Source organism: Lethenteron reissneri, chromosome 66 (genome assembly GCF_015708825.2).
Source record: "Lethenteron reissneri isolate LAM-NWPU_2019-01 chromosome 66, ASM1570882v1, whole genome shotgun sequence".
Classification (NCBI taxonomy): domain Eukaryota; kingdom Metazoa; phylum Chordata; class Hyperoartia; order Petromyzontiformes; family Petromyzontidae; genus Lethenteron; species Lethenteron reissneri.
The window spans coordinates 1,001,764-1,021,279 of NC_083844.1; the positions used below are offsets into that span (position 1 = coordinate 1,001,764).

General features: G+C 49.9%; 1 protein-coding gene across 1 annotated transcript; it reads left to right on the forward strand.

The window, feature by feature from the left end:
* The first annotated feature begins 1,462 nt into the window (after positions 1-1,462).
* LOC133359907 (von Willebrand factor A domain-containing protein 5A-like) lies at positions 1,463-11,723 on the forward strand. Its single transcript, XM_061578465.1, has 6 exons — positions 1,463-1,551; positions 3,026-3,086; positions 4,982-5,187; positions 7,327-7,543; positions 11,035-11,216; positions 11,700-11,723. The coding sequence occupies exons 2-6, from the start codon at positions 3,044-3,046 to the stop codon at positions 11,721-11,723; spliced, it is 672 nt and encodes a 223-aa protein (XP_061434449.1). The 5' UTR covers positions 1,463-1,551; positions 3,026-3,043.
* The last annotated feature ends 7,793 nt before the right edge of the window (positions 11,724-19,516 follow it).

Consider the following 19,516-nt stretch of genomic DNA (forward strand, 5'->3'; position numbering starts at 1 on the left):
AGGGATCAAACGAACGTGATCGAAACCCTTTGGGCCCACAATCCAACGCCATCACGAATGACGGCATGCAAGGCAATGCAGCCAATAATGGAATCTCACAAGCGCCAGTATGGACACACCCTGGATCAGCAGGCTTAGGGGGACTTTACTAGGTGTTAGTCTATGGGCAGTGTTAGTCTATGGGCAGTGTTAGTCTATGGGCAGTGTTAGTCTATGGGCAGTGTTAGTCTATGGGCAGTGTTAGTCTATGGGCAGTGTTAGTCTATGGGCAGTTTTAGTCAATGGGCAGTGTTAGTCTATGGGCAGTGTTAGTCTATGGGCAGTGTTAGTCTATGAGCAGTGTTAGTCTATGGGCAGTGTTAGTCTATGGGCAGTGTTAGTCTATGGGCAGTGTTAGTCTATGGGCAGTGTTAGTCTATGGGCAGTTTTAGTCAATGGGCAGTGTTAGTCTATGAGCAGTGTTAGTCTATGGGCAGTGTTAGTCTATGGGCAGTGTTAGTCTATGGGCAGGTCTTACAGGGAACGAGTTCTCACGGGGCTAAATTTGCATACCACAACCAAAAACAAAGATCGCCCGTGTAACCTGTAACAGACTGTAGGGGCAAGTTCTGTTAGTCGTATGAGTAACAGCAACACCTCTGAAGCCCGCCACTGTGGAACACACACAGGGGGTGTGTTGGCTTGCTGCTCGCTACTCACAGCACTTTCCCCAACAATCTGTCAGAGGTTAGCCACGAGATCTTTGTCAAAGTACAGGGAGTGGTGGCGCAGCGGTTAGCGCTATGCTATCGCTACGAACCGTGCACAGATCCAGGTTCGATTTCATTTCTCATCGCACAACACCAACACCAGTGACGAATATCTGACCAACTAGTCCTGAGCCTCCCCTAGATCGACTCAGCCTCAAATGAGTGCCTGGTGCAGTTTTGTTTAGTAAACATCATCATTGGGGGAGACAAAGGTGGCCGGGCGTGGTGTGGCCACCCACCTTCCCATGTGCCACAGTGCCGGCCTTCATAGGTTCTACTGAGCACTTGTCCTAACAGTACGTTGCAGGCTATACGGGGGATCTTTGTCTCTGTGTGTATCGGTGCTGCTACTCTCTACTAACAGCACTTGCCCTTACCGTTCGTTAGAGGCTACACGGGGCATCTTTGTCTCTGTGTGTATAGGTGCTCGCTAACAGCACTTGACCATACAGTCTGTTAGAGGCTACACGGGTGATCTATGTTTCTCTGTGTATATAGGTGAGATGCTAACTACCTCGCCTGCTATACATGAGGTCGTGGGTTCGATCCCGACCCTGACGACGCCTGCTGCTGCTGTATATTTGGAGTCTGCGTCTCTCTCTCTCTTTCCCTGTGGTGGGTTTTCCCCGCTTCGTTAAGAATCAACGTCACGCGTGCGTTTAAAGTTATTTAATTATGCTTCTGCTATACATTCCCACGTGACGATCCACTTGGTTGAGCAGCTGGCATTACGTGTGGCCTCGTCGCTTGTCACAGAAGAGTCACATCGCAGCTCAGTGGGGCCTCATCTGGTCACAATTGAGTTGAGTTTTTTGTTCGGTCTGTGGGTCCCTAATGTGTATCTTTCTCAGTACGTTCCCATGTGTCTCGATGTAGCTCTGTTTCTCTATGTATCTTATATTGTCTCTATGTATCTCTGTGTGACTGTGCATCTCTGTGTCTCTATATATATGTCTACGTATCTCTATGCATATCTATGTATCTCTGTGGGTCTCTATGTTTCTATGTATCTTATGTGTGCCTCTGCATATCTCTGTGTGTCTCTATGTATTTCTGTGTCTCTGTGTATCTCTGTGGGTCCCTAATGTGTATCTGACTCAATGCGTTCCCATGTGTCGCTATGTATCTTAAGAGTGTCTCCATGTATCTCTGTTGGTCTTTACGTATATCTGTTGGTATCTTGGTCTATTTGTGTTTCTATATATCTCTGTGTGTTTCTGTATATCTCTATATGTCTCTATGTACCTCTGTGTGACTGTGCATCTCTGTGTCTCTATGTATGTCTACGTATCTCTATGCGTCTCTATGTATCTCTGTGGGTCTCTATGTTTCAATGTATCTCATGTGTGTCTCTACATGTCTCTGTGTGTCTCTATGCATTTATGTGTGGCTCTCTGTATCTCTGTGGGTCTCTAAGTGTCTCTATGTATCACGGCATGTCTCCATGTGTCTCGATGTCTCTCTCTGTGTCTCTTTGGGTCTGTATGTGTCTCTGTGTGTTTCTGTGGGTCTCTATGTGTTTCTATGTATCTCTGTGGGTCTGTATGTAACTCAATGTGTCTGTCTTTAGATGTATTTCCATGTAACTCTGTGTGTCTTATGTGTCTCTATAGGTCTCTATGTATCTCTGTGGGTCTCTATGTATCTCTTTGAGTCTCCATGTGTCTCTGTGATCAACATGGGTCTCTATGCATGTGTAATTTCTTCATGATATCGATGTCAGACGACTTGGTTGAGCTGATATCATTTGTAATGGCCAGGTCAGGGCTTCTGAAAAAGAACGACGTAGCAGCTCAGTGGGACGTTACCTGGTTAAAATGAAAAAAATGTAGTTTTTATTTTTCGATTTAAAGCTTTCCTGACTGCAGGGATTCATCTTATTGGTTCTTTTGGTAAAGTCACGTAGACGGGAAATAATAAAATAATAAAAATAAAACATAATAAAATAATTCTCACGACGTTTCGGCCACAATGCAAGCAGCCGTCCTCAGGTGAAAAACAGGTCTGTCGGAAAGACAGCGTCTAAATGAACACCACCATGTTTGGCAGCGTATATTTAAGCTGGGTTGGAGGGGGAAGAGCGCATTGACAAAATAATTTGCATATCAAGAGAAATTTAGCATATTTATGGGAAATGCAGATATGGGATTGGTCACTACTTGTGAAATGCGTAGGAGGTGGGCAGGGGGTTTTCAAAGTCATTATGCCCGTGTTTAGTATGTGCCAGTGAGTTGCCCTCCCAACGCTGTTTCTCTCCCCCCCCCACACACACACAGGAATCTCCATCTGCAATCATGCATCGTGGACTCATCTTCGTTCATGAGTACCAAGAGAAAGGTGAGCTTTCCTTAGAGCCGTCTCAGGTGTGGACCAATCAACTTCAAGGACAGTGCACATTATCAGAGTTATGTCTTTTGTTTGTAATATGACTGCAGGTATTGTGGTCTATGCAAACATGACTCCTTGTAAAAAGGTGTCAGTTTTGTTGCCAGATAGAAGGGTAAAAAACCAATTATCATATTTTTACTGGCAAATGAGGTTCCCATAGTGATTATCACAATCAATTCAGTGTCCTGGTTGACTCACGTTTTCTGCTACTGCTGACAATTGTATTTGGGAGTATTTAATATTTGTCTGATGTTATTTTAGTCACGTGCTTATCATACGTCCTGTTTGCCCAACATAACATTTGTCACAAGTGCACTTAATCCTATACACAACTTCTGTTGATAGCTTCGGTAATACATCTTTGGTACCATATATACATTTCTGTTTTGTATGTACCATTCCAAATCTGACTCAGATATTTTGTTTTTCCAAATAGCTGGCTAGTTTATCAGTTACTCCCGCAATGCACGGTATTCTTATCGTTTTAATTACCATGGGCAGTTTGAATGCTCGTGTTATTTGATTTGGTTTTGGCATTCAATGCCCTGTTGATATGTGCATCATTGTAACCGTTGATTTGCAGCACTCCAACACACCGGTGTGCTGTACAAGTGACGAATTGACATGCTCTGTTTATGTGACAACCATTACTAGTTAGCTGTGTCGGGTTTTAATGACACATTTATATATTTTCGCGATTTAACCTGAAACAACCTCTATTATGGATGATATTGTTCGTGAAAGCCTACGTGTTAATCTACCCCTCTATTTAAGGAACGAAACAGGAGGAGGATTTCTCCACAAATATGGCTGTCGCCTGATGATGCCGGTTGTGATTACTAGCGAAACGTTGTACTCAAATTAAAAATGTTGTGGATTTACTCTCCAACACACCGTTGTGCCGTACCAGTGTAATGGTTTCCGGAGACACTTGTAGAGGCGACTCTTTATTACAACACACCACGCCAACAGTCCTGATACAGCCTCGGGACACAGCCTACTTCTAGCGTGCCTGACTCTGGCTACGCTCTCGGGTCCTCCGGCTATGACTACCCTAGGGGAGGCTACCTGACGCGACCCAGCCAAGGTGCGGGTCTAGACCTCTGGCTTCCTCGGACCTTGCCCTTACAAGGGCGTCGAGCCGGGAGTCCCAGAGTCCCACCACTGGCCCGCACAGCTTCCCGGCGCTTACAAGGACAGCGGGCGAGGGGGTCCAGGGTCCTAAGCTGGCTGGTCTTGGTTCGTCGGCTGTGACTGGTCCCGATCGGCTGGGGAGGTGCCCTTTTATGCCCCTTGCCCATCGAGGGGTGGGGTGCGTGGGATCCCAGAACCCCCGCAGCCCCCCCCCCTCCTTTGGGGGCGCCGAGGGGATTAGCTGTCTGGGATCCTGAGCCCCCAGCAGCCCCTCCCCTCTTGGGCTGGCACTGCAGTTCCTCCCCTGGCGGTACGAGGTACCACCTGCAAATGGGCCACATCTACCACTGCCGGCAAGTGCGGCCCATCTACGGCACTACACCAGTAACGAACCTTACTAATCGGCTGTGTCGGGTGGTGGCGGGTTTAACAACACATTTATATTTACGTGATTTAACCTAAAAAATATATATTATGGATGTTTTAGTTGTGTGTTTGTATGTGGTGAGCAATGGGTCGGGCTCGCGGCTGAGTGGGCGTGGCTATGTCGTAGTGGGTGGGGCCAGTGACTAAGTGGGCATGAGTTGTTGCCACAACCTCACATCAAATCACTTGACCTCACCTTACCCCAACTCACCTGAACTCACATAACATCACCTGACCTCACCTCACCTGAGCGCTCCTCACCTCACCTGACCTCTCCTCAACAGCGGTGCCGCTGAAGGCCATATCGGTGGAGGTGAGCGTGCAGGGCTTCGTGGCCTCCGTGCGTGCCACGCTCAGCTACCTCAACGCTGAGGCTTTTCCCGTGGAGGCCTCCTTTCTGTTCCCGCTGGACGACGACTCGGCGGTGCACGCGTTCAGCGCCAGCCTCAACGGGCGCCACATCGACGCCGTCATTAAGGAAAAGGAGAAGGTGGGTGAATGGGTGGGGAGCGGTAGTGTAGCAGTTATCGCTACGCTGCGCTCCGAACCTGGCGAACCCGGGTTCAATTCCCACTAACGGCCAACACCACTGACGATTATCTGAACCAGTCCTGGGCCTCCCCTAGGTCGACTCAGCCTCAAGTGAGTACCTGGTGTGATGTGAGCATCGCCGCTAAGGAGACAAAGGCTCGCTAACAGCACTTGCCCTAAAAGTATGTTAAATGTAGACAGGGGATCTTTGTCTTTGCCTTTGGATGGGTGAATGGGTGGGTGGATGGGTGAATGGGTGGGTGGATGGGTGAATGGGTGGGTGGGTGGGTGAATGGGTGGGTGGGTGGGTGAATGGGTGAGTGGGTGGGTGAATGGGTGAGTGGGTGGGTGAATGGGTGAGTGGGTGGGTGAATGGGTGAATGGGTGAGTGGGTGGGTGAGTGGGTGAGTAAGTGGTTGAATTAGGAAACGAGTGGGTGGATGACGGTGAGTAGGTGGGTGAGTGGTTGAATGATTGAGTGGCTAAGTGAGTGTATGAACGAGTGGTTGAATGATTGAGCGAGCTCGTGATTCAGTTGATGGAGTGGTTAAATGAGTGAACAGGTGGGTGAGTGGATGCGTGAAAAGCTGTGTTAGTGGGTGAGTGAGTGGATGAATTAGTGGTTGAATAAGTGAGTGTGGATGAGTGGTTGTGTTTGTGGGCTCGTGCCTGTGTGGTTGAATGAGTAAACGAGTGGGTTTGTGAGTGAGTGGTTAAATTATTAAACACGTAAGTTGGTTGCTAGATAAACAAGTGAGTATGTGGGTAAATAGGTGGGTGAGTAAGTGGTTCAATGAGTGGCATAGTGGGCTAGTGAGTGCGTGACTGGATGAATGAGTGGGTGAGTGGATGAATGAGTGGGTGAGCGGATTAAGGAGTGGGTGAGTGGATGAATGAGTGGTTGAATTAGTGAGTTCGTGAGTGAGTGGGTAGGTCAGTGTGCTAGTGAATGAGTTAGTGCGTGGTTGAGTTAGTGAGTGGGTGGCTGAGTGAGCTGCGGAGTGGGTGAGTGAGTGGGATGGTGGGTGAGTGAGTGGTTGAATGAATAAACAAGTGAGTACGTGGGTGAGTGGGCTATTGAGTGAGTGGGTGAGTGGATGAATAAGTGAATTAGTGTGTATGAGTGGGTAAGTTTGTGAGTGAGTGGGTAGGTGAGTGTGCTAGTGAATGCTTTAGTGAGTGGTTGAGTGAGTTAGTGGGTGGCTGAGTGAGTATGTGAGAGGGTGGGTGAGTGGTTGAATGTGTGAATGGCTAAGTGAGTGTATGAACGAGTGGTTGAATGATTGAGCGAGCTCGTGATTCAGTTGATGAAGGAGTGGTTAAATGAGTGAACAGGTGGGTGAGTGGATGCGTGAGAAGCTGTGTTAGTGGGTGAGTGAGTGGATGAATTAGTGGTTGAATAAGTGAGTGTGGATGAGTGGTTGTGTTTGTGGGCTCGTGCCTGTGTGGTTGAATGAGTAAACGAGTGGGTTTGTGAGTGGTTAAATTAGTAAACACGTAAGTTGGTTGCTAGATAAACAAGTGAGTAAGTGGGTAAATAGGTGGGTGAGTGAGTGGTTCAATGAGTGGCATAGTGGGCTAGTGAGTGCGTGAGTGGATGAATGAGTGGGTGAGCGGATTAATGAGTGGTTGAATGAGTGAGTGAGTTTGTGAATGAGTAGGCGAGTGAGTTAGTGAGTGGATGAATGAGTGGTTGAATTAGTGAGTTTGTGAGTGGGTAGGTCAGTGTGCTAGTGAATGAGTTAGTGCGTGGTTGAATTAGTGAGTGGGTGGCTGAGTGAGCTGCGGAGTGGGTGAGTGAGTGGGATGGTGGGTGAGTGAGTGGTTGAATGAATAAACAAGTGAGTACGTGGGAGAGTGGGCTATTGAGTGAGTGGGTGGATGAATAAGTGAATGAGTGTGTATGAGTGGGTGAGTTTGTGAGTGAGTGGGTAGGTGAGTGTGCTAGTGAATGCTTTAGTGAGTGGTTGAGTGAGTTAGTGGGTGGCTGAGTGAGTATTTGAGTGGGTGGGTGAGTGGTTGAATGTGTGAATGGGTGGATGTGTGAGTGGATGATTGAGTGCCATCATGTCTCCCACGGGGTGCATCGTATCCCCAGGCCAAGGAGGAGTACGACGATGCGCTGAGCTCCGGCCACACGGCCTTCCTGCTCTCCGAGGACCGGGGCGACGTGTTCCAATGCATGCTGGGCAACCTGGGGGCGGGCGAGGGGGCGGAGCTGCGGGTGGAGTTTGTGAGCGAGTTGGCGGTGGAGCCGGACGGAGCGGTGAGATTCTGCCTGCCTACGGTTCTCAACCCTCGCTACACGCCGCCAGGTGAGATCACTTCTACACAGCGGTGATAACGCAGTGATAACAATGTGGCCATTGTGAACTCACCAACAGAGACCAGGACGTGAGCCGTTGCTGGCTCAGTCTCCGACACGGCCTATTGTGAACCTGATGACAGTGATTAACACGATCACACGACCATCCCTCACCTACCCCCATCTACTGAGCGTGGCGAAATTCCAGTCAAATTCGGGCAGAAACCAGGCCCTTGAAGTTGCGACAGTGGCTACTGTGAAAGCCGTTTCCTTCAATTGCCCATTTCGCCACTTTTTAGATCGCCAGTTTCCCATTGTTTAGGATGGAGTTCACCAAGTCCCCTCTGTCATATCTTTGGTATCGGCGTTCCCTTTATGTCCAAAAAATATAAATTGTTGGAGAAGTTAAGTTTAAAATTTGGTAAGATATTGCGTCGCAGCTTAAAAAAGTGAATCGAGGCTTTTGCAATGTACACGCCGACGGGCTACCGTTTCAACTTCACCACGGAATAAACATTCTGGCTCGATGTCCCTTGAAGTGTGCCAGAAAATTATCTATGGTCACCGTACCATGGGCAGTGCTCCACCTGAGGCCACCCTGGCGTTCAGATGATGGGTGAGAACAGCTCCCAGTGAAGGAGTTACACAATTACTGCAGGACATCGAGTCCCTCCAAGCGTGGCCTTCGCGCGACCTCAGTACGGCCGCTCTGCGAGAAGAGAAAGTGGGTACTTTACTTGCCGACTCAACAGTTATCTCTGGAGACACTCGACTACCAGGGGCTGACACGTCACCAATACTCAGGGCAGGCATGCTCCCACTCCTTTTGAGCTGAGCCTTGCGCACCTCGTTCATAAGCTTTGCGGCGATTCTTATTTAATTCAGCACCGTCATTGCAGCCAGATCGCCTACCCTGGTGAGACACGCATCGAACGTGACGCTTCTTTATGGCTAAGCCCACAAGAGAGGGTTAGTCCCGTATCATGATTCCCCAAAAACGCTTCGAGAGCGATGTCTGATGCTGGCCGGGGGTTCATTCGTTCGGTTAGTGACGAAGAGAGCCCAGGACTGTAGGACACGTCTGTATAAAGGGGGGATCTGCGTTAGCGGGATACCTGTAATGGAAATATAGAAGAGCCGCTTGCTGTACTTCAGCCCTCCCACCAGGTGACTTATAAAAAAGGATGCTGTGAAACACAAACAGGTGATGGGGGCTGTGTACTGAAACCTTTGCACGGCTTGCAAGCGAAAGGTGGACAGTTGAATCCGTATGCACATTATACTGGGCTCCTTCAAAGTGAAGCCAGCGAGCTTTGTTGAAGAAATTGTGGAGAAGTTTCCACAATGAGGGTGTAGAGCTGCCCATGACATATGGCAGCCGTTGCCGGAAACCTCTTCTGAAATCCAGAGGAACAGTTCGTGCACCGTTAACTGTGACTAGACACTGGGCAATGTTATAAAGCAAATCGATTCATTGTATGAAGTTAGCTACAAATCCAGAAGCTTTTCGAGGGCCCAGCAAATAACCATGGTCAATCATGTCAAAATATTTCTCTCAAACAAGGGAGAGATTGAAAAGTCCCAATGTTCAGACAAAGTGATCAGATATCTGACTCGGACAATCCATTCGTGAATGGTCCTCCCTGGAACAGTGCATGCCAGGTCATTTCCAATAAGCTGAGCCAACACCGGTTTAAGCCTTGCAGACACAGCCTTCACGATAATGCACAACACTGAGACCGGACGCCAGATTTTTAGGGGGCTAAGATCACGTTTCGTTTTTTTTTAAAACGGTGATGTTCACCATGTTTATTCTGTGGTGAAATTAAAACAGTAGTGTGTACATTGTAAAAGCCTCAACTCGCTCGCTAAGCTCCCATGCAACATCTTGCTGAATTTTAAACTTAATTTCTCCCCGACGATTTTTATTTTTAAAAATAAGGGAATGTAGACACCAAAATTATGGCAGAGGGGCTTTGTGAACTCCGTTACAAACAATGGGAAACTTGCGATCTAAAGGGCTGGAAAATGTAAGCACGGCTGTCCTCCAAGACTGCTAGTCTCCACTGCTTCCTCTAGAACAACGTCATCGTCTTCCTGCAGGGAGTGCCAAATTTCTAATACAATTCTCCTGTCAGTCTGTCCATCCCTGGGGATGTGTTCCTGGCCAGAGCAGTCACTGCCATGTCCTGGTCTCTCTGCTCGGCCTCTCCTTCAAGAAGCTGTCTCTGTCTTTTTTCGCCCAAAGGAGGCAGGTCCTTCTGGATGTCCTCTTGGGCCTGTGCAGATATACATTCTGGGGGAGAAGAGATTCTTATAATATTCAGCAACTATTGAGGGCTCTTTGATCATTGTTTGATACAACGACCCAATTATTATCAAACAGCCCCTCCATAGCCTTGTGCCTAAAATTCTGCTTCCCTAATGAGAAAAAGTGTTGAGTGAGAGTCCATATTAATGGTGTATTTAAACGCAAAGTGTATAAAGGCCCCATTTGCCTTATCTTTCTGCAGTCTCTTTAGACACCCCATGGCTTCCATATATTCATGTAGTAGGTCAGGATTGTCCCCAATCTTCTGCTGTTGCTCTATACTATGGACCCCTCTCTCAGCCTCAGAAATGTCCCGGTCAATGCTTTGGGTACTTTCCCAGGCATATAACTGACACATTTTTTTGTACGTTTATCTTTCCTATATCCCAATATTGGGCTATGTTATTAAAGAGACGTTTTTTTCCCCCATGGCATCTCCTCCCAGAAAACATCGAAGAAATTGGTGAAGATATTCTTTGGGGTCTTTCAGTAAAGTCACGTAGATAGGTTAAAAAAAATAACAAAAAACTTCGATCGCAACACAAGTGGTCGTCATCAGGCGGAGAGAAAAATGGGGTAAGCCTCGAAGGCTTAAAAGTGGTCGTAGACCAAGTGTCAGAACGGAGTGGGCAGTGCACAAGATTGTAGGCAAGCTGTGGATAGAGCATATATCATGTTTGCACAACCACAATACCTGCATTTGACCACAGGTATTGTGGTTAATGCAAACATGATCCCTTGTGAAAAGGTGTCAGTTTTATTGGCAGATGAAAGGGTAAAAACCTATTATCATGCCACTGCTTCTTCGTGTTCTGCATATGTAGATGCCACTGGTTTTTCACGTTTTGCAGATGTAGATGCCACCACCACTGCCATCTATTGCCCGGCAGTTGAACTTACAACTCAACGCAAAGAACACACTGATGGGAGATAAACTCTCCATAAAAAAGGCTAAAATAACAAGAGTGAAAATAAAAACGTTGTAAAGGTGAAATCAGGAGCTCTGTGTGAACACTTCTCTCTCTTCCTCCAATCCTCCCTCCCCTCCCCATCTCCCTCCCCTCCCCATCTCCCTCGCCTCCCCATCTCCTTCCTTCCCTGCCCATCTCCTCCCCATCTCATCGCCATCTCCGCCCTCCCTTCCATCTGCTCCCTCTCCTCCCCATCTCCTCCCTCCCTCCCACTGGCAGGCGCATCATCATTAGCGGACTCCGCTCTTCGCTCCGTGCCGTTTGTGAGCTGCTCCCAGCCGCTGCCCTACTCAATGGACTTTCGTCTCCGTGCCGAGGCTCCCGGAGGCATAGCTGCCGTCACCTCGGCCTGTGACCTTGGGCCGGTCTCCTATTCGGGCCCCGACAACTCTGTGGCTCAGGCAAGAGTGGCTACGTGCCGGCAAGGAGATGTTAACTACCTCTCCTGGTGCACAGGAGGTCGTGGACTCCAATCCCTACCCTGACGAAATGTTAACTACCTCGCCTCAGTATGTGGGTTTCTTTGTGTCTCTATGGTTCTTTTTGAGTGTCTGGGTCTCGTAGGGACTCTGTGGTTCTATATGCACCCATTTCTTGCGCCAGCCCCAACATCCTTTCCATGATGAGAGAGTTGTGGTGCCGTCCGGTTCATCGCCGGGTATGCCTCTTCTGGTAGGCAAGAGGCGTCTCGGCCTCCCCTCACCTCTACTGCAAGAATTTCCTGCACGTGTTGGAAGGCAGATTGTACACAGCCACCATTGGCTGTAAACCTGTTGGAGGGTGGCCCGTTTTTCAGCTGGGATGGCCCAGAAAGCTGCCAGCGCGTCGTCGTCCAGCGCCATTGCCCTTGGCCTCTTTTGGAACTCTCTCGCGGGTCCCTGGAGCTTCCAGTTCGATCTCCTCCTTGACGCTTGGCCCAGTTACGCCCCCCTTGTGGTCACCTTAAAATGTGTCATTCGATAACGCACCCATACCCGTAGTTAGCCCCAATGGCCACCAGATGGCATCCTGTCACTACACTACTATAGAGTTAGTAAATACTACTGTAGAGTCAGGAGATACTGCTAGAGAATCAGTAGTTATTACTATTGTCGGTATATACTACTACAGTCAGTACATACTACTACAGTCAGTATATACGACTATAGCTGCAGTAGATACAGCTATAGTCAATGGATACTAATACAGTCAGTAGGTACTACTGTAGAGTCAGTAGATACTACTATAGAGTCAGTAGCTACTACTATAGAGTCGGTAGATACTACTACAGTAAGTAGATACTACTACAGTAAGTAGATACTACTAAAGAGTTATTAGATACTACCATAGTCAGTAGCTACTAATATAGAGTCAGTAGCTACTACTATAGTCAGTAGATACTACTATAGTCAGTAGATACTAATATAGAGTCAGTAGATACGACTAATTATATTGTACGTATGGTGTGTAGGTGTACATGCCTGCACAATAAATAAAAATTTGGGTGGGGGCGGGGAGGTAAAAAAATCTGGGGCATGGGGGTCGACAACGTTCTATAACTTTTAGATTTAGGACTTCTGAAAGGTTCTCATGATTTTGTTGATGGACAAATTGAATGCTGGGCTTTCATAATAGCATAATATTTGTGTATGTAAATGTTATATATTTTAAGAGTAGACAAGTTTTGAAATATATATTTTTCCCCCGGACAAAACCAGAAACTTCCTGTAAGTGGTTCTATATTAGTCTCTGGGCCTCTGTGGGTGTCTATTATTATCTGTATTGCATTAGATAGTTATGGATTGCGCAGGGGTTGTGCCGGATTGCGTTTTTTTATTGATCTATGTGGTGGCCATGAGCGGTGATGGCCTCACTTCCTCCTCTACCTCCCCTCCACTCCCTCCCTCCACTCTCTCCATCCACTCCCTCCCACCCACCCACCCTCCCTCCCTCACCCTCCCTCCCACCCTCACCCTCCCTCACCCTCCCTCCCCTCCCCTTCACACTGCCGCTCCACCACCACCCCCATCATGTGCCCAGGTGTCTCTGGGGGAAGGGTTCAATATGGACCGTGACGTGGAGCTGTTTGTCCACCCCGTCCAGAAGCACCTCCCCTTCGCACTGCTGGAGGCAGGCGACACCACCAAGAGTACGGAGACACATGGACACACACACAGATGCACATCAAACACACAGTCACACATACATAGATAGTAACACACACAGAAACACACAGACGCACACAGACACAAAGACAAAGCTCCTCCATGGAGCCTGAACAGACTGTAGGGGCAAATGCTGTTTGCACAGAACTATAAAGGCTGGCACGGCACACGAGGGGATGGGTGGCCAACACCACGCCCGGCCGCATTGTCTCCCCAATGGCGATGTTTTCACTTCGCACGAGGTACTCATTTGAGGCTGAGTCGACCTAGGGAAGGCACAGGACCGGTTCCGATAATCGTCACTGGTGTTGGCCATGAGTAGAAATTGAAATCGGGACGCCGGGTTCATAGTGCAGCGTGCTAACCACTACACCTCCACTCCTCACCCAGATACATACATACACAGACACAAACAGAGACACAAACACACAAAGACACACAGAGAGACACACAAAGACAAAAAGAGATTCACACACAGACAAGAACAACCGTCATTCGCCTCTAAGTGGAGGTGACGTCACCACGATGCTTGTGCCAGGCTATGTGCACCTTGAGGCCATGTGAAGTGTCAAACGCCCGCTGGCAGGAGGTCACGGAGCTGACCCAGGTGCCACAGGTGGACTGACTGAGACGACTGGCTGATGCACCACCTGTGCCCCCTACTGTGCCAACTTGCTGTGCTTTAGCCACCCGGCGCTCCGCTCGTTGTTGTGAGCGTCGCTCCTCCACCCTCTGTTGTTGTTGGAGGGCGACTGCCTCCAACTGCCCAGTAGCGTCCTTCACAAGCCTCCTCCACAGAGGCCGATCTTGACACCGCTGGTACCAGTCATCGGCAAGTCCACTCAGCTCCACATCCTATTGTACCACATCACTCCATCTCTTCTCTAGCCTGTGCCGCGCCCGTTTAGCCCCCTCTATCTGGAAGAACAAAAGCTGTTTAGGCATGCGGTGACTGGGCATGCAGGCTACATGACACAGCCAACGCAGCCTTGCCTGCTGGAGGAGCTCACCGATGAGACTTTGCCCAGATCTTTCAAGGATTTGTGAGCTCCTCACACAATCCAGCCTGGTTAAACTCAGGATGGATCATAGGCAGGCCAGCCTAAATGTTTATAATCGGCGAAGATGCTCCATTAGGGGGGTCCACGTTTCGCAAGCGTAGAAAAGGGAGGGAATGACCGTGGCCGAGAAGACTTGAAGCTTCATACTGGTTGCGTTACGCAACCGGTGAAAATATAATGCCGCTGGACTGATTCTGAGTGAGACCTCTGCTGTCAAACCAGAGCCGGTCATGAGCACACTGCCCAGGTATAGGACACTCTCCGCTCTCTCCACAACTGCCCCATCACCGGTTTGGAGTTGTGGGGGTGGAGTGTCCAATGGTACAAAATACCCAGGCAGGTGCTTAATTTTGGTGGGGCTCATGGTAAGGCCCCACCTCTTAGTGGCACGCGCCTCCAACTCCTCCTCTGAGTGAGTGGCAATTACCAAATCATTGACATACATAACGTGGTTGACCAATAGGGAGCCATCCCTTGACCACACCTGGGCATCGATCAGCCTCTCATTGTATCTCTACCAGATGGAAATTCCTCTGGTACAGCCATCAAAGGCTTCATGAACTACGTGGTTGAAAAATATGTTAAATAATGTGGGAGCCAGAGGACATCCCTGTCGCATTCCAAGGTGAACAGGGAATGGCTCCGACTCCCATTCATGTAGTATTACCCGGGCCCCCTCACCATCATGAAGGTCCTTAACGATCGTAAGCAGAGGGTTAGGGACCCCGAAAGCACGAAGAACAAACCAGAGCCCAGGCCTACTGATGGTATCATAGGCCTTGACCAGGTCAATAAAGCAGAGATGTAGATTTTGTGGGAATTCCGTACACCTCTGTTGCAGCAAACAGACAGAAAATATGGCATCTGTGCAGGACCGCCCCTTCCTGAAACCACATTGGGGCTCCGCAAGCCTCTCCTCAGCGTGCCTGGCAAGGTGGTGTTGAATAATCCTTGCCAGGACCTTTCCCGGCACACCTATAAGTGAGATGCCCATGTAGTTGTTACAGTCTGCGCGGTCCCCCTTCTTAAAGAGGGGGACCACAAGGGCATCCTTCCAATCCTGTGAAACCCATCTTGTGTTCCAGACTGTTGTTATGATATCATGTAAGGCAGTTTCTGCACAATCGCCACCCCCCCCCCCCCCTTAGAATTTCGCTTGGCAGATCATCTCTGCCCGGTGCCTTTCCTGATCTCAAACTCTGGATCGCCGTTAGTACTTCCTCAATAGAAGGCATCTCAGCCAGCCACTCACAGGGGGTAACTTCTTCCTCCAATATTAGAGGCACTGTCTTACGATGTTTTCCATGTCAAGGGATTTTACCTCCCCCAGGACTTCACAGAATTGCTCAGCAAATCTACAAACCTGTTCCTGGGGGTCGGAGATTTGATCACCGTTTTTTCCCCTAATGATGGTAATAGGTGTGGCGCTGCAGGTAACTTTTTTGATGGAGTTAAAAAGGGATTTATAATCGTGGGCCATTGAGGCAGACTCCATCTCCTCAGCAACCCGCGACCACCACCCATTCTTACAGCACCTCACGGCTCTCGGAACATTCGAGCAAAGGCTGCGGTAAGCCTCCTCATTCTCTGACATGGGATGCTGTAGACGATTAAAGTGGGCCTGTTGCTTTTTCTCATCAATCCTGAACACCTTCTCTGTCAACCAGGGTCTCTGGGGAGTTCTGGACTGCGTACCCAAAGCAGCCATTGCAGCTGCCTGAGTCACAGTCCTAAACCTCGCCCATTTACCCTCGACATCTGGAGGAGTGGGGGACGATGCCAACCCCAGCCACAAGCGATGATCCAATTCTCGCTTGCAACTTTCATCAGCTAGCTGAGACCAGGCCACCTTAGGTTTGAATGGGGTCCTGGGTGTACACCCACCACCAGAGTGGAAGAATGGCAGGCGCATCTTACAGATGACAAGTCGATGGTCAGAGGGCAGATCAGCTCCACGGTAGGTCCTGGTGTCAAGGACATGGGCCCACATCTGCTGTTCCGTCACTATGTAGTTCAGCAGATGTTCTTGCTTGGACCCAGCATGCATCCATGATGTTGTGTGGATGTGCCGATGCCGGAACAGCGTGTTGGTAATTACAAGCCCATGGGCTGCACAAAAATCTAGCAATCTGCTACCGTTGTTATTAAGCTGATCTGGCCCATGCCTTCCAATCACTCCAGACTAAATTCCAGAATCATGACCAACTCACACACAGATGCACGCACATACACAGACACACAGACACACACACACAGAGACACACACAGAGATGCACACGCAGATACACACACACAGAAACACACAGACACACACAGAGACACAAACACACAGACACACACACAGAAACACAACAACCGCTATTCGCAACTAAGTGGCGGTGACGTAACCACGGCAATTGTGCCAGGCTATATGTACGTTAAGGCCACATGAAGTGTCGGTCAATTAGCCACCTAGTCACCCATTGAGTTCATTCACCTGCCCAGTAACTCGCCCACACAATCGCTCATTCACACACTAACGTAGTTGGGTTGACTGATGATATGGCAATGACTAAGTTATTTTGGTCACTCCCTGACCTGTCACTCTCCTCGTCACTCACTCACTCGCTCACTAACTCGCCCACTCACTCACCCACCCACCTATCCCTCATCCAGTAATTTTACTCACCCAGTTACTCACCCATACCCTCACTCACTTACCCAGTCACTCACCCAGTCACTCATCCCGCTGCAGGTCACCTCATATCCCCTCCCACTATCTCGCTGTCTATAAGCCCTCACAACAACCCACGACCTCCTGCATATCAGGCAAGGTATTTAACATCTCACCACGGGGAGAGAGAGACACGCAAACTACAAATATGCAACAGGCATCGTCAGGGTTGGGATCGAACCTACAAACTCCTGTATATCAGCCAAGGTAGTTAACATATTATCAGGATCGAACCAACAGCCTCCTGTGCACCAGGCAAGGTAGTTTCCATCTCATCAGGGTCAAGATCGAACCCACAATCTCCTGCGTACCAGGCGAGGTAGTTAACGTCTCGCCTGGGCCAGTATCGAAGCCATGACCTTCCGACACCAAATTAAATGAAATAAAGAGAAAGAAGCGTGTAATACATCTAAAAATAACGAGTTTCTGCCACAAGGAGATGGACCTGCTCAGTCCACCATAACCAGCTCTCCAATGTCCAGTATGAAGCACACGGCATCCTATGCCGCCCACTGCTCCAGGAAGGCACCGGCATCGCTGGTGAGCTGGGCATGGCAGAACTCTATCCACACCCTGTCAGAAAGCAGAGCCCTGAAGATGCCAAGGGCGTTCGGTGAGCATCCACCGTCTACCGCCGCCTTCCTCGGCCTGTGGATCGCCAGCTCACGTAGCTCATTGGGGCGTTCACGAGGCCGTCCGCCCCCGTGTCTCCAGTCTTGTCAAAGTCGAGTACCATGGGGGAGAGGTGCAGACTGAACTTCAGCAGGATGTTTCACAGGAGCTTGGAGAGCGAATCCAGAGCCTTGCACTGGGTGAACCTCACGAGCAAGGCATTGGCGGTTTACGGTGTCAGGCAGTATCTGAAGTCCCCGTGGCACTTGTAGGAAGGATTGGAGTAGAAGCTCCTCAACACAAGTTTATCGTGGCCCTCACAGTCCGGGGGGGGGGGGGGGTCTCTCTCCAGGCGTGGCCCATGTGAGTCCCCAGGACGTCTTGGTGGTGGAACTGTACCATGAATGTGCAGCTTTTTTTTCTACTCGACCTTGTCAAAGTGGACCTCCTGAAGGTCCTCCGGGCAGCACGAGCGGTGCTTCGCGTCCGATGAAGTCAGACGCCGGCTCTCCGATATGCAGAGAAGTACGGTCGGGGTGGGCCGGCGAGGGCCAATGCTCCCCTCAAGCCATTCAGTATTCGGGTCGCGTGCCATTCCGAGCGCATTCCTGCCCGTGTGGGCACCTCAGCCGGTATGGGCCCCGTGTCAGGCTGCACCGTGTCAGGTTGCACTGTGTTGCCAGGCCGAGTGAGGTGCGTGGTAGCCAAGGCGTTCCAGCATGAAAGAGGGACACAGTGGGGGGGGGGGGGGGGGGGGGCAGCTACAAGTGTGGATTCAACACCTCTGGCTGGTGGGCAAAGTCGGCTGCTGTCAGTCGCAGGTTGAGCCTCTTTTTTGTGAGGCATCTCCAGGCGTACTGGACACTCCAGTACAGTGGGACCAGGGGACCCAGTGGGAGGCTCTTGAGGTCCATGCGGAACAGCTGCTTGCTGCACCCAAGGGCACCCAGCTGCTAAAGAAAGACGGTAGCTGTGGTACTCCTAGCAGGAAGGTGGTCTGCATACAGGGACTGCTGTGTGGCTTGCAGGCGGAAGGCGTCCACCTGGCTCCTCACACTCTGCATCACCCCCTGACCTCCTCTTTCCAGCGGCAAAATTAGGACCCCAGCAGCCACGTGGTGTCTCCTGCCTGACCACAAGAAGTTCGGGATCTTCTTCTGCAGTGCAGCTACGAGGCGGCCAGGAGGGCCTAGGGAAAAGAGGCAGTGCCACAATATGGCTGTCACGAGCTGGTTCACCACCAAGATCTTCCCCCATGAAGCTGAGCAATTTTGAATTGAGCTGCCTGGCCCGCAGCCTCTCCCGCACCTTGCACTCAAGCTCTTTCCAGCTCCATTGCAAGAGATTCTCTCCGGGGCCCAGGAACACTCTGAGGTGGCGCAAGGATACGGTGCCGCAGGTGATGCTCTTGCCCTGCTATGGAAATTGGGTTGAATCCCACTTTCCAACCAGCAACCCACAGCAACTTGCCCCAGTTCATTGTTTTGCAGAGGAGGCCCTAAAGTAGATGTCTTGGCATGCATGGAGGAGGGAAATGTCGCCCGGTGAGCCCACGTTGAAGAAGATGTCATCAGCGTATGCCATGAGCACTACCCTGATGCTTGGCTCTCTAAGGACCAGGCCACTCAGTCTCTGCCCGAGAAGGCATGGGAAAAGGGCTCCACAACGAGGGTGAACAGTTGCCTTGACATGACGTTGACCTTGATCGGGCACTGGGCTTCAGCATAAAATAGGCAGACCAAACCAATGAATCCAGCCATCAACCCAAAAGTCCTGGGGTTTCCCAATAGATACCCATTGTCAACACTGTCAAACGCCTTCTCCTGGTCGAGAGAGAGGAGCACAAGTGGGAGCCCCATCCTCTCGGAGAGGGCGATGAGGTCCCTGACGAGGAAGACGCTGTCGTGGACTGTTCTCCCCGGGACCGTGTAGGCCTGGTCACTCTCCACCACCTGAGCCAGCACAATCTTTAATTTTGAGGACAGCACTTTGGCCAGGATTTTATAATTCGTGCACAGCCCTGACACCGGTGGCCAGTTCTTCAAGTGCCTCAGGTTGTCCTTCTTAGGGAGCAGGGCAATCACCTCCTTTTGCCACAACTGAGGCATGGCTGCTGTGGCCACCGCCTCTTCAATAACTGCCTCCGTAGTCCTCGTATAGAATTGGTCAAA